This window comes from Apodemus sylvaticus, chromosome 6, assembly GCF_947179515.1.
Source record: "Apodemus sylvaticus chromosome 6, mApoSyl1.1, whole genome shotgun sequence".
NCBI lineage: Eukaryota > Metazoa > Chordata > Mammalia > Rodentia > Muridae > Apodemus > Apodemus sylvaticus.
The window spans coordinates 43958865-43983643 of NC_067477.1; the positions used below are offsets into that span (position 1 = coordinate 43958865).

Genomic DNA, 24779 nt, shown 5'->3' on the forward strand with positions numbered 1-24779 from the left:
AAAACAAGATTTTAACCCCTGAGCCATTTCTCCAGCCCTCTTTACACTTAATAGGAACATGCATTTTGTCATGTTCTATTATAAAGAAATACCTCTGACACAATTATTAGAACCATCCCTAATAATTTTGTTTCTGATCCAACTAATTAATTCCTATCAAGTCTTTATCATGGAATAATACAAAGTCACAAATAGGATGTCCCTTCATAAAAGTGATACTATTTTATGTTCATAGAAATATATGTGTGTATCCTTTTCTTGAAATTATACTTTTTTTGTGTGTAAGAAGCAATATTATATTTTATAGATAGATATATAATAGGTTAATTTACAGCATTGATTCTTGTTTGTTATGAAAAGAATATTCTCAAATCTTTATAACAATGACTATATCTCTAGGTAAATTTGTATTTAATGTTAATATGAATAAAATGTTTATTGGTATTTTGTTTTTGATTGTTTTAGCATGTATCTTGTAAGACTAATGTTTACTGCTATTCTATCCTCTAACCATTTAGAACAGTAGATGTGCAAGTGCCAACTGAAAAGCAATTCCATCTAATTGCATTCTCTAATAAATTCAAGATAAAATTCATATTTAGCAGGTTCACTTTGCTCCCTTTCCTCTTTTACAACTACGCTGTTGGCACTTTAGTGCCTATCATGCTTAGTTTTTGTTCTTTTATTTTTTGTTTTCTCTTTACAGGGAAATCTTTTCAGTATTTAATCAACCTGTATCCACTTACAGCTTAAGCTCAAGCTCTATGGACAGCACAGATATATTAAAACAAAAGAAGAAAGGAGGAGTGGCTCCTTGTTCTGGAAAGACTCAGTGAAGCAGTATTCGGCAAAACCAGAACAGGGAAGTGGGAAGGGGTGGGTGGGAGGACAGGGGAAGAGAAAGGGGCTTATGGGACTTTCAGGGAGTGGGGGGCTAGAAAAGGGGAAATCATCTGAAATGTAAATAAAAAATTATATCGAATAAAAAAAAATTAACAAACTTAAAAAAAAAGAAACAATGAATTCACAAAATTTTTAGGCAAATGGTTTGATCTGGAAAATATCATCCTAAGTGAGGTAACCCAATCACAAAAGAATACACATGGAATGAAATTTCTGATAAGTGGATATTAATTAGCCCAGAAGTTCTGAATACCGAAGGCACAAATCACATAACAAATAACTCCCATGAAGAAGTATGGAGAGGGTCCTGATCCTGGAAAGGATTGATCTAGCGTTGAAGGGGAATATAAGAACAGAGAAAAGGAGGGAGGTGATTGGAGAATGGGTGGAGAGAAGAAGGTTTATGGGTCATATGGGGAGGCAGGATCCGGGAAACGGGAAATCATTTGGAATGTAAACAAAGAATATAGAAAATAAAAATATTAAAATAAAAAAATAAAAAAAAGAACAGCTGCAGTGTCTCAGATACCTGGGAGGCTGAAGCAGGAAGACTGATTGACCTCAAGAATCTTAAGCCAGCATGGACAACACAGCTAGGCAAGGACTGCTTTTGAGCGCTAGTTGTAGTTTGGATATGTTTTCTTCTCCTAGGAGTCCATACATTAGAACTTTCATTAGTGGGGTGATTCTTAGTAATTATACAAACCTTTTAAAAAGTAGAACCTAATGGGAGGCTCTTAGACTATGGATGTATGTAACTGCCCTCAAAGGAAGCTTTAAAATCTCCTGTACACTCTTTTGAGTTCTCCCAAGGTGTACTGTTTTATAAAGCTACATTGAGTGGTGCCTGATAATATGAACTCTTAATATCACTTAATTCATGTTATGATTTTATCCATTATTAGATTCTAATTAGAGGCCAAATCAATAAGACTACATGATCTTGTACTTTCACAGCCTTCTACACAGTGAGCTAAATATTCATTTAATAAGTGACCCAATCTTGGATATTTTTTATATTAACAATAAATGTATAAAAATGGCTTATTTATACTAGCTCAGATAATATAATTAGTGTATAAGTTAATCTTGAATATTTTTATGTTCATGTTGAACATATAAAACTAAGTACAGAGAGATATTTTGCATAAGCTGTATAAATACACATACTAGTAAAAAGTGGCTCTAAGACTTAAACCTAGAAATAAAACAGAAAAATCTGTTTTGTCCATACTGCTTTATAAATAGCTACATAGGCAACATTGCAATTGTAGTTAGAACTCCAATTAGAAAGCAAGAATACCTAATTTTGTATGATATCTCTTCCCTATAAAGGCATATGAAAGCTTAGAATACATTTTCATATAGAATAGGTAATATTAAAACATGAATTTTTAAGAAAATTGAAGACATCATTTTATTTGTGGACTATTTACATATTAAGTATTTGGGATTGACTCATTTTCAAAATTCTGATACAAGGCATTTTATATTTCTGTTTTAAATTATATATATATACATATATATATATATATATACATACATACACACTGAATTTAATAGAAGAGAGTGGGAATGAACCTCAAAATCATTTTTTGAAAATTTTTATAACTGTATATTTTAAAAATATTCACTTCTACCTTGTCCTCTTAACTCCTATCAGATCCACTCCTACCCCTACCCCTTGCATCTCTGCAAATTTTTATGCCTCTTTCTTTGTTAAATTCAATAACCTAGCAAATCCAGTTTGTGCTACCTATACTTCTAGGTATTTCCTATTCACTGAATTATCATAGCCAACCTACCAATGTCTACACCCTTAGAAAAATTAGTTCCCCTTTACCAGAAGTTATCAACTGTCCATATTTCCTCAGTTAAGGGTTGGGGCTTATTAACTCCTCTCTAACCCCTCTTCATACTATTATACTATTAATAGGCTTGACCTTATACTGGTCTTGTGAAGAGAACCTAACTTGCTAGGAATTCATGGGTACAGTATTCCTGATATTTTTCAGAAGACATTGTTTAGAAGCAATGCATTTTTCCATCTTTCATGTGGCTAAGTTTACTAGAGCCTTACAATTTGATGGTTTTAAATGAGAACAAGGCAAAGTCCCCTACTTATTCACACATCTAAGTGATTGTATACCTTTAAAGGTATAGAATTAAAGATAAATTTTATACCTTTATTTTTTTCTACAGGGCTTATCTTACAATTGGGCCTTTTTTTTTTGATGTATAAGCTGAAGAAAAGGGGATCAATTCTTAGTAAGTTTGTGGCTGGTGGAAAAGATGAATAAAAAGATAATATAAAAAGTAAAAAGTGTTGGGCAAAGAAAATGTAGCATTCCTCCACCTCCAAAATTAATTTCCTCTTATGCACAGTCAAGTGTAAAACAAGGGCCAGAGGCCAATTTATTTTAAAATGTTTGGGCTTTCAATCAAATAGAATTTTCTAGCAATGAACTTGGAGGTGGAAGAAATACTAGTTGAGATGTTTAAGCAAAAGGTGGGTAATGATAAAATGAACATGTTCAGCCTTTGAAATTGAAGGCCCTTAGTTTCTTCAAACTCTTAACTATGATTTCCTCATAGTTACAAATAGTAATTTTATATAAAATAATAGATATACAAGACAGAGAAAAATCAATATTTATTGATTGTCTTGATTCTGAGAAGCACTAATTGAAGTTTACAAACAAATCAGTAAAATTGTACTGTGGTACTTCTGAGCAGCTTAAATTTTGTACACAAATAATTGTAAGGATAGTTACTAGGCTGGAGATTAAACAAGGACTTCTCTTTCTTTGCCTTTTTCTGTCCCTCTGTCCCTCCCTCCTGCCCCACTTCCATGTTTTAAAACTCATGCCTAGGTCTTCATTCATGCTGGGCAAGAATGTTACTTCGGAGTTATGATCATAGATGTGTGTCCTTTCCTTTGAAAAATAAAGATATAACGTTTGTCTCCAAAATGAAAAATTAGTCTTGTTTGTTGATACATACCTGAAAATTGAGAATTTCGAAAAGAATCATATGTGTGTATGTGTGTCTATTTGAGCAAGGGTGGGTACATGGAGTGCAATGTCTGGTATCCAAGCCTACAGCTCTCCACCTAACTTTACAAGACAGGCTGCCCACTGAAGCTGGACATTGTTGATTCAGGAAGACGATTTAGATGGCCAGCACGCACTAGAGAGTCTACTATTGTGTCTGCCCAGCACTAGTGTTATCAGTGTGTGTCCAACTCTTAAGGAGACACTGAACTTAGGTCATCATGCTTTATGAAGTCAGTACTTCATCAGGCTCCAAGGTACATTTTAAGTTTTGATGGTGTAATGTCTTCTTTGGTGACTGCATTTAAGATTTGCCATTTCTAAGAAATCTCTCAAGTATGACAATTACTTTTTCTTTTTTCTACACTGTGCCACTATAAAGATTCTAAAATACAAAAACTATAAACCAAGTTTATCTGTTTTTGTACAACATGTCTCCTTCTCTATGCAGGAAGATTTAAATTTATATTCCTATGAACATTCCTCCTAAATTTTACTTCTTCTTTCCTCCTATCACTACTACTTTCCTCTCTCCACATTTGAAACGAATTCCTTCTCTGACATTTTAAAATAGAAACTATTCAACTGTCTTGTTTTTTTTTTTTTTTTTTTTTTTTTAAAAAAAGAGCTTTTGGCTTGAATGGCAGCATATTTCTGGTATTCAGTTTACATTGTTATGATTTTTCATGTAACCATATACTTTATCAGTACAAACAGCTAAGTACTAAGCTCAGCAATATTCAAGATTCTTCATAACCAAGTGTTAAATTTAATAAAGTCAGGGACTGAAGTTGTTAGTCATGTGGAAGCTCATATATGTGTGTGTATGTGTGTGTGTATACACATACATATATATATATTTCTGTTCTGAAATAGATATTGTTTTTCAATGAGCAATATAAAATTAATTAGAAACTAACAATAAAGAGGAGTATTACTCTTTATGTAGATAATATCAAAGCACCGTTCGGCATGCACTACTCATGTATCTTCATCTATTATTCTCCACCTTATTTTCTCAGATAGCTCTCATGGCACTGAACAGTTATGTTAGACTGGCTGGCCAGTGAGGCCCAGCAATTGACCTGTTGAGACCACTGTCCATCCCTATGCTGGGTTAGAGGCAATGCTGCTGCATCTTTTCCATTATCACTAGGGATCTGAACTCAAGTCCTCATGTTCATACAGCAAGTAAATCACTCATTGAGCTATTTCCCTAGCCCAGGGCTTGTGTTTCTATGTAACTACCAATGTTACATTTAATTTAGATGTAAGCTATTGCTAAAATGCTATCTTTTCATATACCTGAGACATTTCAAACCAAGATTGAGAAACTTAAATTAATAGTGGAAATTAATAAGTCCTAAGACAAATTACATGGAGCTATAATAAATAAATTGCTCCTCAATCAGGTTATCAGAAGCTAGTTAATCAGGTACACAAGTAATTCTCACATGACAATGATTGGTCTTGTTTTTCTGTTTCATGTCTTAAAACAATTGTGGGAAAATAGCAACTGACTTCCTTATTTTGTAGATATTCTCAGTAAAGTCTATTATTGACCATTTTCATTATTTGAATTGCTATAAACAACAACTTTGAGCAAGATACAGTAATGAAGTCACTACATGGGGAAATTTAGGTTTAAACAACCTAATTTTCCTTAACTTTTACATAACAGTGTTCAAATGCGGATACGTCTGACAACAGTATCAAAGCTTTTCCCTATATTATATTGTTTCTTCACAATATTGAGTCAACATTACTGTATGGAAACACAGTTTCCATCCAGCATGAGGATTATAGGATGGGTCCTATACATGATCTCAAATGCAGCTACCAAATCTGAACACAGAGATGTTCAGGCCGGTTTAAAATATTTCAAGTATAAAGATTCTGAGTATTTTGCTTCATAGGTGATTCCACATTGTCACAGGACTCTAGTTACAAGAAGAGATTTGAGATCTTTAAAAAACTATGCATGATGGCTACTTTTCATTACCAGCAATAAGAAAACTATAGAAGAATATTTATAGCATCTATATATTTTAATTGTGTGACTGTGTATAAATGTATGAGGGGGTTCATGGGTCATAACATATTTTCCACTTAAATACAGAATGTACCAGTTCTTGATACATGTAGTGAGATAATTAATGTGTTCTATAGAAAACTTATATTTAGTTAAAAATAAATGAATAATTCAAATGATTTATGTTAGAAGTAAAATTTGATGAGACAAATGAATAACACATTAGTTTTCATATGCCTATGTCACAATGTAAGAGAGTATTTATGTTTTTAAAATGATGGGTGTTTTTAGGTGAATTTATTAAATGTAAACACTTAGTTTCACTAGAATATAAAACTGAGAATCATTAAAAGATAATTAATAACTGAAATCCAATTTGTCTTCTTTACAATAACTCACAGTATTTTTGCTTCCCAAGAATTATGAGAAAAAGGTTAATGTTTGGATAACATAATACCTGATTTACAGTATCCACTATTAAAATTCTGATAAACATGAACTTCAACAAGTTGAGAAAAAATAAAATCTTATGTAATAAATGGCACTAATTTTCTTTTATTTTCAAAGTGTATTATTTCATGGAAAAGATTCCTAACTAAGTTGAACTATTTGTAGAAAAGGTAAGATAATAATCTCTTCCAAAGAAATCAAAAGTGTTCTAATAATCCTGTTAGTCAAAAGAATACATTAAAAAAAAAAGGATACATTCAGCCATGTTCAAACGTAAAATCTATTCTTAGCTCAAATACTATGTTAACAAAAAAGGTGCAGGCTGGGTTTTGCCTATAGCTACTCAAAATTATACTTTCCTGAATTTTAGCTACTCGTTGTTTCTTATGATTACTTCTTAATGACCACTGTTAGCAAGAGACTTTCTTAAAAAGTACTAAAACTTTAAGAGTAAGTTTTTATATAATGAATAAGAAATCTGTTTCATCAAGTTTAAATTTTCAAAATCTTATTACTGAGAATGATAGACATGCTTTTGTTTATAGATGATCTATCAGGGCAATAGGATAATATACACACTTCAAGAAGGCAGAATATACTTTCTTTGTAACTTTTAAAATGATCTAGAAAGTAAATATAAAAGATTCAGGTAACTAAATAGTATTGGTGAAAGTCAGAATAAAAAATTAAAACTGAGTATGATGCCTTACATCATTTAGTAGGCACCAGGCCGGCAAGTTTATATAAGAGATATAATAGCAAAATTTCACTCAGTCTTTATAGAATATACAGTTCAGCTATATGAACTACTCAACTCATTTACTATAATCATTATGTTCCAAATATATATATATAGTAGATAACGAAACTTAAATTTCAGATAACATGTTTAATTTTTTCCAGTTATGTAAAAATGTAAAGCCTTCCACACCTAACAGAATATGTAAAGACATGGGGGTAAATTTGGCCTATGCTAGCTGCTTGGTTCCTGTGACAAAGCATCAGTTTTTTTTTTTTTTTTAATATTCTGATATATGCCTTACTCATATTTTAAATCTGGAACACAGCATGTAATTGTATACATAAAGAATATTCAAAATACACAGCTTTAAACGTTCAATAAAACTAGGTATAATTTATACTTGAATTTGATTATGATCAAAGTGTGGAATCCTTAATTCTAGTTTAGATGTACCTTCTGAAAGTTCTGAAGTTTGATTTTTTTTCACCTTGGTAATTTAACCAGCTTAATATTTTAAAACATACTAAAAATATTATCAAATATTACATAATAATATACTTTTTGTAAGCTTTCAGTCTGACCTAGAACTGAACATCTATAATTAAGCTATTTGTTTTTAAGATTCTTTTTGGACACACAATTAAGTAATAAGTGATCATAAAGAGCTAATACATAGTAGTGATTTCTTATATTCATAAAATTTGTAATTCTTAGACTTTTACAGTACAAATTACCCAATTGCAGATCAAAGAAATGTAATACATCTGAAAATATAAAAATTTCATGTTAAAATAAAGTTAAAATATTAAAGATTGTGATTATGCAATCGTATGTAAGCTTTGATAGCACCCTAAACTTAAAAATGAAAGCAGGAGGCATGTAACTATTACATGAGCCATATTCTATAATATAGGGATGAAAAATAGAAACAAATCCATAGTTTAGGGAAAATCAATGTTGAAAGCCTTAAAGCTGTGACACAAAACAACTTTATGGAATTTGTGACTTTATCTTCTTTTTCAAAACAGAATTATGAACTAATCGAAGCTGATTAAAATTCATTTTACTTATTTTTTTTAATAATTCACACAAAGTGGCAATAAGTTTGGCTTGTTCATTTTATCATTTACATTCTTAATGTATTTTCCCTGATAATACAATCATGACCAATATTTGTCCCTTGTATTTGTAGGTCACAGGAATTCACAATTAGTGATTGTAAAATAGTAGTCCTATGACAATGGAGCTGTGCATTATTTTGTAGTTGTTAAATTAGTAATTGTTTGAGTTAAGTTCTAACACTATTTTAATCATTTTGTCACAGTGGTTGTATATTTATAAAAATGTGTCTAGCGAAACTCTAATCTGTTGGGTAAATATACAAGAGAATTTACAAAACAATTTACCAAAAATAGTTATACAGTTTAAGTCTAGAATTAAATTTTTAATTTATATTTTAAGTAGCATAGAAATTATAACTACTTAAGGGTATATAGAAAATTATAATTGTTTTGGAGGCCCACATCTTCCTTTAAAGTTTTTTTTTTTTTAATGAAAACCTTTACAGTTAAACAGCTTGTCATAGATATTCATATCCTATCTTCTCTTATATGGAAAATATAAACTGATATAAACATTAAAGAGCAAGTTATAAATAAACAGATAAATCACTGCTTTAAAAAACAGATACTGAACACATAAACTGAACATTTATATAGATTGTAAGTTTAATGCTTTACCAGGTACTTACTATATGCATACAAAATTAAAAACACACTTTTATGGTTTTTAAGTAGCTAACACTTAGGAAGAAAATGATGCTCAATTTCTGATGTATGAAACATAGTGAGAATCTTATCAATAAATAGTACCAAAAGTAGGAAATAAAAATCTTGTGATAGCATGAATTTCAGAATTATATGTATATAAAGATGGAAAGGATATTGAAGATTTCATGGATAGATCCTGAACTAGTTAGTTATAAAACTAAATTTGTTTGTTAGGTAGTTACTTTAAACAGAACCTCCCCATCAACTTGGGAGCACATAAAAGAAAATGTTTAACCATTTTAAGTACACTCATGAAATGTTAGTAGTGGTTTTTACAGATCCACAGCTTCTTACGTTTTAATTATGCATAATTATATGAAAGTGAGAGAGAAAGATTTTCAAAGAGGAGGAGATTTAAAGCAAAGGGGATGAGCAGATCATAGAAAACAATTGAGTGCTTGTGACAGAACTGCAAGACTACTTGAGGCAGAAGGGTTGGGGGCAGACAGTAGACCAGAGAATGAAATCAAAGAGGATTAATCAAAACAATGTATCATGAAAATGCCATAATAGAACCTCTTAGTTTGTATATTAATTTTTAAAACAACTGAATGAAGCTGGTGAAGCGATGGTTTAGTGTTCAGTCCTAGCACCCACATCACCTATCTCACAATTGCTTGTTATTCCAGATCCAGGAGATCTGACTGATACCCCCTTATGAATTCTGTGAGCATTTACATTAATTAAGTTCCTATATACCCCTACATATCTATACACATAGGTAATGAAAATAAATCTTTAAAAATAAATGTACACAGAACACTGGGAAATAGATAATTCGATTCCCCTCATTTTAAGGAAATTAAATAAAGTGGTTAAATGACTACACGATTTTATAACACAAATATAGTCCCTGATTCTCCATGCAGAATTCCCCAAATTCCCCAACCCCCTTGAATAGTAGTACCTTTTGCAATCCATTACAAGTCTCAAACTCACAAGAATATCTACATAATTTCAGGATAGTGCTGGTCATTGGAAACACCGAGTTATTCGAATGTTGAAACTTTTCAGTCTCAGTCACAGATAGGGTGGTTTCTATAAAGGTCATTGAGCATTGAGGGTTCCATTGCTCAGGGATTGGTGAATGCATTTGGGTACTGTAATTGTACTGCCTTTGAACAAAGCATGGGCTTTCTATCAGTAGTCCCTCCTACATCGTTTCCATAAAGCTACTTCTGAGTTGTATAATAACATACAATAAAAGTGTTGTATGCCATTCTAGCTAATTGTATTTTGGAAAGAGGGGGTATGTGACACTACAGACTTTGTAGAAAAGCAGGACAAAGTGTCAATAATCTGGGGAATTCAAGATTTATTGATGGCATCAGACATGGGGACAGTCTTGTGGTACACTGCCTTAAACTTGGACAATCTGAACAACTCCAGGTCAGAATCTAATTTAAATGAGATGAAAGGCAACTAATGCATAAAGAACTAGAGAACTAATTAGTGTGAGGAAAAAAATCCACACATGTATCATTGATATAAAAGAATGTAGCCCACCTTGTTGGTCAACAAAAGAGAAATAACTGAAAAATAATGAGATTATAGTAAACAAGATACTTGGTAATATAAATTTAATTGTTTCATTACAATTAAAAATAACATTATTTGGTTACGAATGAATTCTATGGCAACTTTTTCTCTTTTGTGATGTAAAAATAAATTCTAATGTAAACATATCAAGCCATCACACAAAAATAGATTCATTATATAATCTCAAAATCACTTAAAAATATCCATACTCTAAAAATAAATACTTTCATATACGTAGTTTCTTTACAAATAAACAAGCAATAACAACAAACATAAAATATAGCCACACCTTTGAAAAGACAGTTTCCCTGTCAATTGTATTCTTTGTGGTTAGTCTCATATAAAAATGGTAAAATGACCTCCTCAAGTTAGGAGACAAATTGTAATAAGTTGCATACAGATGATTTTTTGACTTATACGGTTTTAGTTACCACTATCTCAAAAAAAAAAAAACCCCTTTTGAATGCTTTAGGAGAAAATATGTTTTATTTATAATTTCTATTATAATAATATAAAAAAAGAATGATACTAAAATATAATAGTCAATAAAAAATTTAAGTTTTTACAAATGTATATTTTCAAAACATTGACAGTACTTCTAAGAATTTAGGAGTATAGTTTATTGGTCAGAAACACTTATGCCATATAATGATTTCCCTTAAAATCAAATTGTACACATCTACTACAATATTAGGAAGGGAACAAACAGTACTTTTGCAGGCATTTTTATGGACCTTAATACCAAAATTAAAAACATACAAAGACAACAATTATTTAGTAAATGAAGAGAAAAAGAACCTTAGCAATAAGAAAATAGTAGATAGAATAGTATACTGGTTTGGAAATAGAAGTACATAGTTAATACCATGCTGAAATTGAACCAGAAACATAACATAATGGGATTTGCGGGGAGGAGGGAATCAAGGGAAGGGGGAAATCATTTGAAATGTAAATAAAGAATATATTGAATTAAAAAAAAGGAAGCTAGTTTAAGTTTAGGTCAAATAAGTTTCCCCTACTCTGCAGCAACGCCTGACATGTTTGTGTTCATGTTTTGGTTTTTGCCTAATTTTTTTGCCTGTGTAGATGATATACCAGTGCCATGAAGCACAGAAATCTTTTAGGCTGTTTAGATTATCAAATTGTGAATTTAAATATTGTTCACATTTAAAATATGGAAAATATGGTGCATTTTCATCAACTTAGAGTAAATTTTGTATAAATGTATAGTAGTTACTTATTTTACTTTGAGACAAATTATAAAAATATTTGAAGAGTGAAATAAGATCCAAATTCGAACTACAGGAAAGCACATCACACCTGTGCCATTCTAACTGCCAAAAATTTGTAATAACCTCCTGATGTTTAGTTATCATCAAGCAAATGAAAAATTAATTTCTAGAACAGTTCAAATTCCCTCATGTTCAATAATTTCAAAGGCAAATTCAAATAAAGAAATACTTTTCAAAAAAATTTCTATAGCCAAATGTTTGGATTATCATAGCCACAGGGAATATTTTCGTCTATAAAACTCAAAAATAATATAATAGTAATAGGAATTGGAAATAACATAACCAGACAATTCTTTGAATATGAGAAGGGCATTCCATCTCACCTCTGGAGTGACATCTCGTGGTGCAAACCCTGTTCCTCCAGTTGTTAATATCAAATTAAGTTCCTTTTCATCACACCAATCTATAAGTGTTTCCTAAAAGAAAACAAATGTGCAGAAGAAGTTACTTGTTTGCCAGAAATGTAGGTAATAATTTCATAGACAGCACAGAAACAAGATTCTTTCAATACTTTAATTCACACTAAATTGTAATACAATACAATTTGTGATATATATCTTGTTGGTTAATGAAAATGATAAGCTAGACAGTAGTTGCGCACACCTTTAATCCCAGCATTTGGGAGGCAGAGGCAGGTGGATTTCTGAGTTCGAGGCCAGCCTGGTCTACAAAGTGAGTTTCAGGACAGCCAGGGCTACACAGAGAAACCCTGTCTCGAAAACAAACAAACAAACAAAAAACAACAAACAAACAAACAAAAGATAAAATTTTCAAATTGATGAAAGTTCCTTAAAAAAGAAATACTGCAGTTTATTATTTCTATGTTATATGCTTATATGGCATATTTAAAGCTCATTTCAACATTAGAAAATATTTCCAAGTTTAAAAAAGTTAACTGCTATATGCTGATTATACAATCTTACTATTTAATAACAAAATTAATCCTAGCACTAAACATTCACACTTTAATTAAACATGAAAAAAAATCTAACACTTTCTATTATGGAGTGCAAAGGAGGAAAATGCTCAGAGACTCATGAACTAGAAGGAAAAAAAGAATTCAAACTAAACCTGCTGGAATGACAATTATGTTCCTCTATAATTTGCCCATTAATGAATAAATATTTTATATCAAATATGAAGCATGAAAATTTTTATGAATTTTAATAAAGTGGAGTTTAAATAATACTATGGTATCACTTGTAGCCTACAGCCTGCCTTAGGATAAATAGTGAATAGGTTAAAAAAATGCAGAATTATCACCATCTCTGACCTTGAATTGTTCTATAGAGCTGTAATAGTGAAAACAGCATGGTACTATAATACATGAAAACAGCAGAAAAACAGACATATTGGGCAACGGGATTAAGTTAAAGGCCCAGACACAAACCCATAAGCCTATGGACAACTTATTTTAGATAAAGAAGACAGAAATGCACACTGGAAAAAAAGACAGTATTTTCAACAAACGGTCCTGGTCAAATTGGACTGCTGCCTGTAGAAGAATGCAAATAAATCTATATTCTTCACCCTGTACAAAATTCAAATCCAAATGGATCAAAATCTTCAATATAAAAAAAGATACACTGAACATGATAGAAGAGAAATTGGGAAACAACCTTGAATTCAATTCCATATGAAGAGATTTTCAGAACAGAATATAGAGCATGCATTAAGATCAACCATTAATAAATGGGACATAATGAAATTGAGAAGCTTCTGCAAGTTAAAGGACAGCATCATTTAAACAAAGAAGCATCTTACAGAAAGGAAAAAAAAATTGAACAACTAAACATCGAATACAGGAATAAGACCAATAAAGTAAATGGCACCTCATGCTGTCATGGTGGAGTAAGGGAAACACTCATTCACTGCTGGTGACAAACACTACCTTAGAATAAAAGGTTGGAAGACAATTTTACAAGCAAATAGTCTCAGGAAACAAGCTGGAGTAGCCGCTCTAATATCAGATAAAATTGACTTTCAACCTAAAGTAATCAAAAATTTCAACTGAGGGAAAAGGACTGAAGCTCTGATGGCCAGCAGAAAGAATTGAAACAGGCAACCTTCGGAGGTTGGAGGTTGGGGGGCCCCTCCAGAATGCACCAGGGACCTAGGAAGTGAGAGACCCTCAGGACTCAAAGTGAGGGACCTTAGATAAAATTCCTAACATTAGGGAGAGGTCACTTACAGAGCCCACCTCCAGCAGAAAGATACGACATCAAATGAGAGAGCAGGTTGCCATCTCACAGTAAAAACTCTGACCCATATTTGTTCCTGTCTGAAAGAAACTACAGGGATGGAAATGCAGAGAAGCCCGAGGAAAAGAAAGTCCAGCAACAGGCCCAAAGTGAGATCCAGCCCAAGGGAAGGTCCCGAGGCCTGACACTATTACTGAGGCTATGGAGGCTCACAAAAAGGGACCTATCACGACTGCCCTCCAGAAGACCGAACAAGCAGCTGAAAGAGTCAGAATGCAGATATTTGCACCCAACCAATGGACAGAAGCTGCTGACCCGAGGCTGAATTAGGGAAAGGCTGGAAGAAGCTGAGGAGGGCAACCTTGTAGGAGAACTAGCAGTCTCAATTAATTTGGACCCCCTGAGATATCTCAAACACTGGACCACCAAACAGGTAGCATACACTAGCCGATATGAGGCCTCCAATACATATGCAACAGGGGACTGCCGGGTCTGGGTTCAGTCAGAGAAGATGCATCTAAACCTCAAGAGACTGGAGGCCCCAGGCAGTTTAGAGGTCAGGTGGGGTGGGGGATTTGGGGAGTGTGGGAATGAGAGGATCAAGAAGGACAGGGAAAAGAGATTGAGGGAGGAAATACTGGGATGTTGCAGAGTATTTGATCAAACTGTGAACCTGAAAATTTTGAACTGAAAAAAAATTTCTGTGGTATGGGTGTCTGTGGTATGGGTCAAACCCTAGCACATCAATTTTACCCAATAGCTTTCTGTAAACAAGAGCTAAATAAAGTCAACAATATGTCAACAAGTTGAAAGGGAATGAACATAAGAAATAGGAGGAAAGAAAAAAGTGGGCCTTTGAGTTGAAGAATATTTAAGAAAGTGCAAATGAGGAGGAGCTTTTTCCCTTTGGTATGTTGGTGGAGTAGAAAGTCAGCTAGTTGGGTGCTAGCTCTGAGCTAGCAGGTTTCATCACAGTGTCTGGCTCCTGAGTCTTCATTTGGTAAATCAAATCTTTGAAATTAAACAAAACAAAACACAGGGAGAGACAGCTAAAGTTAAAGGCATTTGAGTGGAAGTATGGAAACCAAAGTAGTAAAAGCTTTCTAAATTACATACAAATGTGAAGACAATTTAACGAAAATGGTTAAATAATGGGGGAGATAGAGCCCCGTCATGGACATCTCATCATGAAATGATGCTTTCAGAATTAGAAATGGCTTACGTCTAAGTTGTTAGCTAAATGTAATCCAGTGGGAAGCCCCAAACAACTAGGTTGTTGTCAAGGCTGTATGTTGCTCTCTACAGAATGACAGTAGGTCCCATTGTTGAAGACAACACCTATACAACTCACTGATCATGCAGAAGTCAAGTTTGTGTCTTTCCTAAAGCCTTTACTCCTGACTAGTAATCATGGTATCTGAAGATAATGCTGCATAGTATCAGAACAAAAATGTGCTAGTGCAGTAGTGTCACAAAAGTCTCGGGAGTAATCAACTAATTAATATCTGATTGTATTTAAGACCCAATCCATGAAGTGAAATTCATCCCTTACACTAATCAGGTGGCCAAGACCCTGATACCAGATAGGCCAGAGAGCTAGAGGAAAACTAAATACTACTATTCCGTTAAAGAACATAGCAATAAAATGACTCTGAATGACAATTTGCTATACTCATAAGTTAGACAATTCTTCCTGCAGTAGATGGGAACAAATAACAGAGAAAGATCCACACAAGCAAAAAATTGCAGAGTGAGAGACCTCAGAAACTCAGTCCTAAATGAAATGTCTCCATCAAATCTCTTTCCTCAGAGCATAGGGAACCCTGTGAAAGAAGATATAGAAAGAATGTAAGATCCACAGGGGACTGAAGATATCAATGGAACTAGACTTTCTAAACACAGAAGAACAGATGCACATAGGAACTCAGAGGCTGCAACAGCAAGTACATGGCCTCCGGGAATCTAACTTGATAGGATTCTAGAGAAATGGATACATACCCCCATACCTAACACAAAAGCTATATACTTATGATGTAGAGAGCTTTGGGGCTGATTCTAGAAACTTGACAGGAATTTGACATTGGGACAAGGAAGTAGGCTTCAGGCATGGAAGTAAACTCAGGCAGGAATCTGACTTTGGGCCAGAACAAAGAAGTAGACTTCAGGCAAGAATTTGAGTTTGAGCTAGGACAGGGAAATAGGCTCATATAGCTTGGTCATGTAAATAAGTTTCTAGAAACTATGATCCTGGGACTTTTGTTTATTGTCCTGCTTGTTCCTTAACCTAGAACCGATTTTATTATCTGCATGTAATTAAAATGGTATAAAAGCAGACTGGGAAAAAATAAACCCATTTCAGTCGCAGAACTGGCTGGGGTCATGCTGCAGTGCTGTTTAATTGTCTTTTTCTTTTTAACCTTCGCTCTGCCCATGGAAAACCCATTGACTAACTGATCTGGCTTAATCATTTTAATAAACATTGCAAATGAAAATTTCATTTTCAGGGGCTTCCGGGGGGCCAGCGGGGAGAAGTTGGTGTGCTCCAGTGAATCCAGCGGGCCCCAGCAGGAGCCTTCGGGTGCCTGCTTTGGGAGCTGAACTGACAGGGCCACAGCAGAAGTGCAGGAAACCCGGTGTGCACCCAGAGGCAGTCTGGGAGCTCACAGCACTGCTTGCTCCTGCAGCCCAGAGCTTAGGTCCCAGTCCTGAGGCCTCTAGCTGGAGCCCTCAGCTCAACTCTCTCCACTTCCTGATCCAGATCAGCCTGGGCGGCAACACCCAGGTCCTCTCCAGGTCCTGCAAGAGGCAGGAGGGTCTTCTGGGCGGCCAGCTGGGAGAAGTCTGTGTGCTCCGGTGAATCCAGCAGGCACCAGCGGGAGCCTTCAGGTGCCTGCTTCAGGATCTGAACAGCCTGGGCAACAGCACCCTGTCTCCAGGCAGTGCAGGAGGTAAGCTGTGCACCAGAAGCCACCTAGGAAGGGGCAGCTTGCACTGGTGAGTCCAGCACTGACAAGACCAACTAACACCAGTGAGAACTAGATGGCAAAAGGCAAACGCAGGAACATCACTAACAGAAATCAAGGCAATATGGCAACATCTGAACCCAATTCTCCTCTACCAGCATGTCCTGGATACCCCATCATACCAGTAAAACAAGATTTGGATTTAAAATCACTGGTCATGATGCTGGTACAGGAACACATGAAGGACATACTTAAAGAAATTCAGGAGAAAATGGATCAAAAGTTAGAAGCCCTTGCAAGGGAAACACAAAAATCATTGAAAGAAATCCAGGAGAATACAAAAGCCAATAATGAGGAAACGCAAAAAACACTTAAAGAAATACAGGAGAACTTTGGTCAACAGGCTGAGGTCATGAAAGAGGAAACACAAAAATCTCTTAAAGAATTACAGGAAAGCACAAACAAGCAAGTGAAGGAGCTAAGCAAAACCATCCAGGATCTAAAATCAGAAGTAGAAACAACTAAGAAAACTCAAAGGGAGACAACTTTGGAGATAGAAAGCCTTGGGAAGAAATCAGGGGACAGAGATGCAAATATCAACAACAGAATACAAGAGATAGAAGAAAGAATCTCAGATGCTGAAGATTCCATAGAAACCATGGACTCAACAGTTAAAGAAAATGCAAAATACAAAAAGCTTGTAACCCAAAACATCCAGGAAATCCAGGACACAATGAGAAGACCAAACCTAAGGATTATAGGCATAGATGAGAGTGAAGATTTACAACTTAAAGGGCCAGCAAACATCTTCAATAAAATTATGGAAGAAAACTTCCCTAACCTAAAGAGAGAGATGCCCATGAATATACAAGAAGCCTACAGAACTCCAAACAGACTGGACCAGAACAGAAATACTTCCCGTCACATAATAATCAAAACACCAAATGTTCTAAACAAAGAAAGAATACTAAAGGCAGTAAGAGAAAAAGGCCAAGTAACATATAAAGGAAGACCTATCAGAATCACAGCAGACTTTTCACCTGAGACTATGAAGGCTAGAAGGTCCTGGGCAGATCTCATGCAGACTCTAAGAGAACACAAATGCCAACCAAAACTACTATATCCAGCAAAACTCTCAATCACCATAGATGGTGAAACTAAGATATTTCATGACAAAACCAAGTTTACCCAATATCTATCCACAAACCCGGCCCTAAAAAGGATAATAGGAGGACAACACCAATACAAGGAGGGAAACTTCACCCTGGAAAAAGCAAGATAGTAACCTTTCATCAAACCCAAAAGAAGTTAAGCATTCAAATTAAAAAAATAACGTCAAAAATGATAGGAAGTTACAATCACTATTCCTTAATATCTCTTAACATCAATGGACTTAATGCCCCAATAAAAAGACACAGACTAACTGAATGGATACGTAAACAGGACCCTACATTTTGCTGTTTACAGGAAACACACCTCAGGGTCAAAGACAAACACTACCTTAGAGTAAAAGGCTGGAAGACAATTTTACAAGCAAATGGTCTCAGGAAACAAGCTGGAGTAGCCATTTTAATATCAGATAAAATTGACTTTCAACCCAAAGTCATCAAAAGAGACTCTGAGGGACACTTCTTGCTGGTCGAAGGAAAAATACAACAAGAAGAACTCTCAATCCTGAACATCTATGCTCCAAATGCAAGGGCACCCTCTTTCGTAAAAGAAACTTTATTGAAACTCAAAGCACTCATTGCACCTAACACAATAATTGTGGGTGACTTCAACACTGCACTTTCCTCAATGGACCGATCAGGAAAACAGAAACTAAACAGGGACACAATGAAACTAATTGAAGCTTTGGACCAATTATATTTAACAGATATATATAGAACATTCTATCCTAAAGCAAAAGAATATACCTTTTTCTCAGCACCTCATGGTACCTTCTCCAAAATCGACCATATACTTGGTCACAAGACAGACCTCAACAAATATAAGAAGATAGAACTAATCCCATGCCTCCTATCAGATCACTATTGAGTAAAAGTGGTCTTCAATAGCAACAAAAACAACAGAAAACCCACATACACGTACAAAAATGAACAATATTCTACTCAATGATACCTTGGTCAAGGAAGAAATAAGGAAAGAAATTAAAGACTTTTTAGAACACAATGAAAATGAAGACACAACATACCCAAATCTATGGGACACAATGAAAGCAGTGCTAAGGTGAAAACTCATAGCCCTGAGTGCTTCCAAAAAGAAAATGGAGAGAGCATACATTACCAGCTTAATGACACCCCTGAAAGCGCTGGAACAAAAAGAAGCTATTTCACCCAGGAGGAGTAGAAGGCAGGAAATCATCAAACTCAGGGCCAACATCAATCAAGTAGAAACAAAGAGAACCATACAAAGAATCAAGAAAACCAGGAGCTGGTTCTTTGAGAAAATCAACAAGATAGATAAACCCTTAGCCAGACTGACCAAAGGGCACAGAGAAAGTATCCAAATTAACGAACTTAGAAATGAAAAGGGAGATATGACAACGGAAACTGAGGAAATCCAAAAAATCATCAGATCCTACTACAAGAGCCTGTACTCAACACAACTGGAGAATCTGGAGGAAATAGACAATTTCCTTGACAGATACCAAATACCAAAATTAAATCAGGACCAACTAGACCATCTAAACAGTCCCATAATGCCTAAAGAAATAGAAGGAGTCATAGAAAGTCTTCCAACCAAAAAAAGCACAGGACCAGATGGTTTCAGTGCAGAATTCTATCATACCTTCAAAGAAGACTTAACACAAATACTCTTCAAACTATTCTACAAAATAGAAACAGAAGGAACACTACCCAATTCCTTCTACCAAGCCACAATTACGCTGATACCAAAACCACACAAAGATCCAACAAAGAAAGAGAACTTCAGACCAATTTCCCTTATGAACATAGATGCAAAAATACTCAACAAAATTATTGCCAACCGAATCCAAGAACACATCAAAACGATCATCCACCATGATCAAGTAGGCTTTATCCCGGGAATGCAGGGTTGGTTCAATATACGGAAATCCATCAATGCAATCCACTACATAAACAAACTCAAAGAACAAAACCACATGGTCATTTCATTGGATGCTGAAAAAGCATTTGACAAAATTCAGCATCCTTTCATGCTTAAAGTCTTGGAGAGAACAGGAATTCAAGGCCCATACCTAAACATAGTAAAAGCAATATACAGCAAACTGGTGGCCAGCATCAAACTAAATGGAGAGAAACTTGAAGCAATCCCACTGAAATCAGGGACCAGACAAGGCTGCCCCCTTTCTCCTTATCTTTTCAATATTGTACTTGAGGTACTAGCTCGGCCAATTTGACAACATAAGGAGGTCAAAGGGATACAAATAGGAAAGGAAGAAGTCAAACTATCATTATTTGCAGACGACATGATAGTCTACCCAAAAAACTCCACTAGAGAGCTCCTACAGCTGATAAACAACTTCAGCAAAGTGGCAGGTTATAAAATCAACTCAAGCAAATCAGTGGCCTTCCTATACTCAAAGGATAAGCAGGCTGAGAAAGAAATTAGGGAAATGACCCCCTTCACAATAGTCACAAACAGTATAAAGTATCTTGGGGTGACTCTTACCAAACATGTGAAAGATCTGTATGACAAGAACTTCAAGACTCTGAAGAAGGAAATGGAAGAAGACCTCAAAAAATGGGAAAACCTCCCATGCTCATGGATCGGTAGAATCAATATAGTTAAAATGGCCATTTTGCCAAAAGCAATATACAGATTCAATACAATACCCATCAAAATCCCAACTCAATTCTTCACAGAGTTAGAAAGAGCTATTATCAAATTCATCTGGAACAACAAAAAACCCAGGATAGCTAAAACTATTCTCAGCAACAAAAGAAAGTCTGGAGGAATCAGTATCCCTGACCTCAAGCAATACTACAGAGCAATAGTGTTAAAAACTGCATGGTATTGGTACAGTGACAGGCAGGAGGATCACTGGAACAGGATTGAAGATCCAGAAATGAACCCACACACCTATGGCCACTTGATCCTCGACAAAGAGGCTGAAAACATCCAATGGAAAAAAGATAGCCTTTTCAACAAATGATGCTGGTCAGCATGCAGAAGAATGCGAATTGATCCATCCTTGTCTCCTTGTACTAAGCTCAAATCCAAATGGATCAAGGACCTCCACATAAAGCCAGACACTCTGAAGCTAATAGAAAAGAAACTGGGGAAGACCCTTGAGGACATCGGTACAGGGAGAAAGTTTCTGAACAGAACACCAATAGCATATGCTCTAAGATCAAGAATTGACAAATGGGATCTCATAAAATTACAAAGTTTCTGTAAGGCAAAGGACACCATCAAGAGGACAAATCAGCAACCAACAAATTGGGAAAAGATCTTCACCAATCCTACATCAGATAGAGGGCTAATATCCAATATATATAAAGAACTCAAGAAGTTAGACTCCAGAAAACCAAACAACCCTATTAAAATATGGGGTACAGAGTTAAACAAAGAATTCTCACCCGAAGAACTTCGGATGGCGGAGAAGCATCTTAAAAAATACTCAACTTCATTAGTCATTAGGGAAATGCAAATCAAAACAACCCTGAGATTTCACCTTACACCAGTCAGAATGGCTAAGATTAAAAATTCAGGAGACAGCAGGTGTTGGAGAGGGTGTGGAGAAAGAGGAACACTCCTCCACTGCTGGTGGGGTTGCAAATTGGTACAACCACTCTGGAAAGCAATCTGGCGGTTCCTCCGAAAACTGGGCACCTCACTTCCAGAAGATCCTGCTATACCACTCCTGGGCATATACCCAGAGGATTCCCCACCATGTAATAAGGATACATGCTCTACTATGTTCATAGCAGCCCTATTTATAATTACCAGATGCTGGAAAGAACCCAGGTATCCCTCAACAGAAGAGTGGATGCAAAAAATGTGGTATATCTACACAATGGAGTATTATTCAGCCATTAGAAACAATGAATTCATGAAATTCTTAGGCAAATGGATGGAGCTAGAGAACATCATACTAAGTGAGGTAACCCAGACTCAAAAGGTGAATCATGGTATGCACTCACTAATAAGTGGTTATTAACCTAGAAAACTGGAATACCCAAAACATAATCCACACATCAAATGAGGTACAAGAAGAAAGGAGGAGTGGCCCCTGGTTCTGGAAAGACTCAGTGAAACAGCATTCAGCAAAACCAGAATGGGGAAGTGGGAAGGGGTGGGTGGGAGGACAGGGGAAGAGAAGGGGGCTTACGGGACTTTCGGGGAGTGGGGGGCTAGAAAAGGGGAAATCATTTGAAATGTAAATAAATTATATCGAATAAAAAAATTTTAAAAAATGCTATTGGCAATATTAAATGCTGATTAAATAAGTTTTAACAGTGATATAGTGTCAGATACAAAAAAATCATTCATTTGGTATAACAATCATATTTATATCACTTAGAGCTCTATGTTTTAAGGAACATCTTGATATAACTCATAATTCTAAAACAAATAAAACAAAATAAAAACCTTACAAAAAGTAAGATCCTTTAGAAGAAAGTGTCAGATTTTCTGTAAATTATGTAAATACAAATATATTGCTTCTAGTATGCATCTGCTCTATGCTATGTCCTTAGCTCACATAATGTTACTGCCCCATAGAATTTTTCAAGTTGTGCCAGGAGCCATGAAGGAGAAATTAAAATCTAGCAGGTGATCTTCCTGAAATTGTTCCAGCATGTACTGTTAAAGTTAATGAAGGAATTGCTTCTCTAGGAAATGCAGTGAAAATTTTCATTTTAGGAAAGATTTCTACTATTAATATGCTTTTCCTGTTATTATTAAATATCTACAACAATCTCTAGGTATTAGCCCACCCCTTTAAGCAGATCTCTGAAGAACTATAAAGATATATACTGTCTTGCAGTGATGCTGTACAGTCAAATAGAAGATTTCTTAATTCTTAATGATGATCTTATAAGATTTCCTAAAATTATATTAGTAATTAAACTCTTTTATAATAGGACTGCTGTACAGAACTTAACAAAGAATTTTCAACTGAGGAATATCAAATGTCTGAGAAATACCTAAAGAAAAATGTTCAACATCCTTAGTCATCAGAGAAATGCAGATCAAAACAACCCTGAGATTTCACCTCACAACAGTCAGAATAGCTAAGATCAAAAACTCAGGAAACAGCAGGTGCTGGCAAGGATGTGGAGAAAGAGGAACACTCCTCCAATGCTGGTGGGATTGCAAGCTGGTACAACCATTCTGGAAATCAGTTTGGCGGCTCCTCAGAAAACTGGGCATAATACTACTGGAGGACCCTGCTATACCACTCCTGGGCATATAACCAGAGGATTCTCCAACATGTAATAAGGACATTGCAGTGTTATTTATAATAGCCAGAAGCTTAAAAGAACCCAGATGTCCCTCAACAGAGGAATGGATACAGAAAATGTGGTACATTTACACAATGGAATACTACTTAGCTATTAAAAACAATGAATTTATGAAATTCTTAAGCAAATGGATGGAACTAGAAAATATCCTGAGTGAGGTAACCCAATCACAAAAGAACACACATGGTATGCACTCACTGATAAGTGGATATTAGCCCAGAAGCTTGGAATAACCAAGATACAATTCACAGACCAGATGAAATTTAAGAAGATGGAAGAACAGAAGTATGGACACTCTGGTCCTTCTTAGAAGGGGAAACAAAATACCCATCGGAGGAGATACAGAGACAAATTGTGGAGTAGAGACCGAGGGAAAGACCATCCAGAGACTGCCCCTCCTACAGATCCATCCCACATACAGTTACAAAACCCAAACCCTCTTGTGGATGCCAACAAGTGCTTGCTGACAGGAGTCTGATATAGCTGTCAGTTGGGAGGCTCTGTCAAATATAGAGGCGGACACTCTCAGCCAACCATTGAACTGAACACAGGGTCTCCAATGAAGGAGCTAGAGAAAGGACCCAAGGAGCTCTAAGGGTTTGCAGCACCATAGGAGGAACAACAATTTGAACCACGCAGTACCCCCAGAGTTCCCAGGGACTAAACCATCAACCAAGGAGTACACATAGATGGACCGAAGGCTCTAGATGCACATGCAGCAGAGGATGGCCCTTTTGGACATCAAAGGGGGGAGAGGACCTTGGTCCTGAGAAGGCTGGATGCCTTAGTACAGGTAAGCGGGAGTGGATGGATTGGAGTTGGGGAGGGGGGTGGGTTAGGGGATTTTCGGTGGGGAAACCAAAAAAGGGGACAAAGTAAATAAAGAATATATCTAATAAAAAGACATTAATAATAATAATAATAATAATAATAATAGGACTGCTATTATGTCCTTTGTGATGTCAATAAATGCATTGAGAACTCTGCCAGTCTTCAAGTGCCATGAGATGATTGCTTCTGAGATAGTAATAAGACATGTACAACTCAAAGCACATCACAAGAGGTTTTAAAATAATTAACCAAAGGTCACAAAAAGGGAACTAAAAATTTACTATAGGTGCAAGGACATAATTGCTTATCACTGACTACTACTACTAATTATCAGGTTTCCTTATTGAAACAGTGAATTCAAATTTCAATTATTTGGTAAATTGCTTTTAGACAAAGGCAACTTATAGTTACAAGAATCAATAACAATGTAAAGACAGGAATTATTGTATTGCTCTTTTTAAAAAATAATGTTAATTCTTGATTCATTGAAAC

At 35.2% G+C, this 24779-nt stretch overlaps 1 protein-coding gene across 3 annotated transcripts in view; it reads right to left on the bottom strand.

Moving 5' to 3' along the window:
* The window catches only part of Gphn (gephyrin), a 447337-nt gene that overhangs the window by 279252 nt on the left and 143306 nt on the right, over nucleotides 1-24779 (bottom strand). For all 3 annotated transcript variants that reach the window (XM_052185596.1, XM_052185597.1, XM_052185595.1), the window contains exon 4: nucleotides 12164-12256. In XM_052185596.1, the coding sequence (XP_052041556.1) occupies nucleotides 12164-12256 (93 nt within the window). The remainder of the gene's footprint in view (nucleotides 1-12163; nucleotides 12257-24779) is intronic.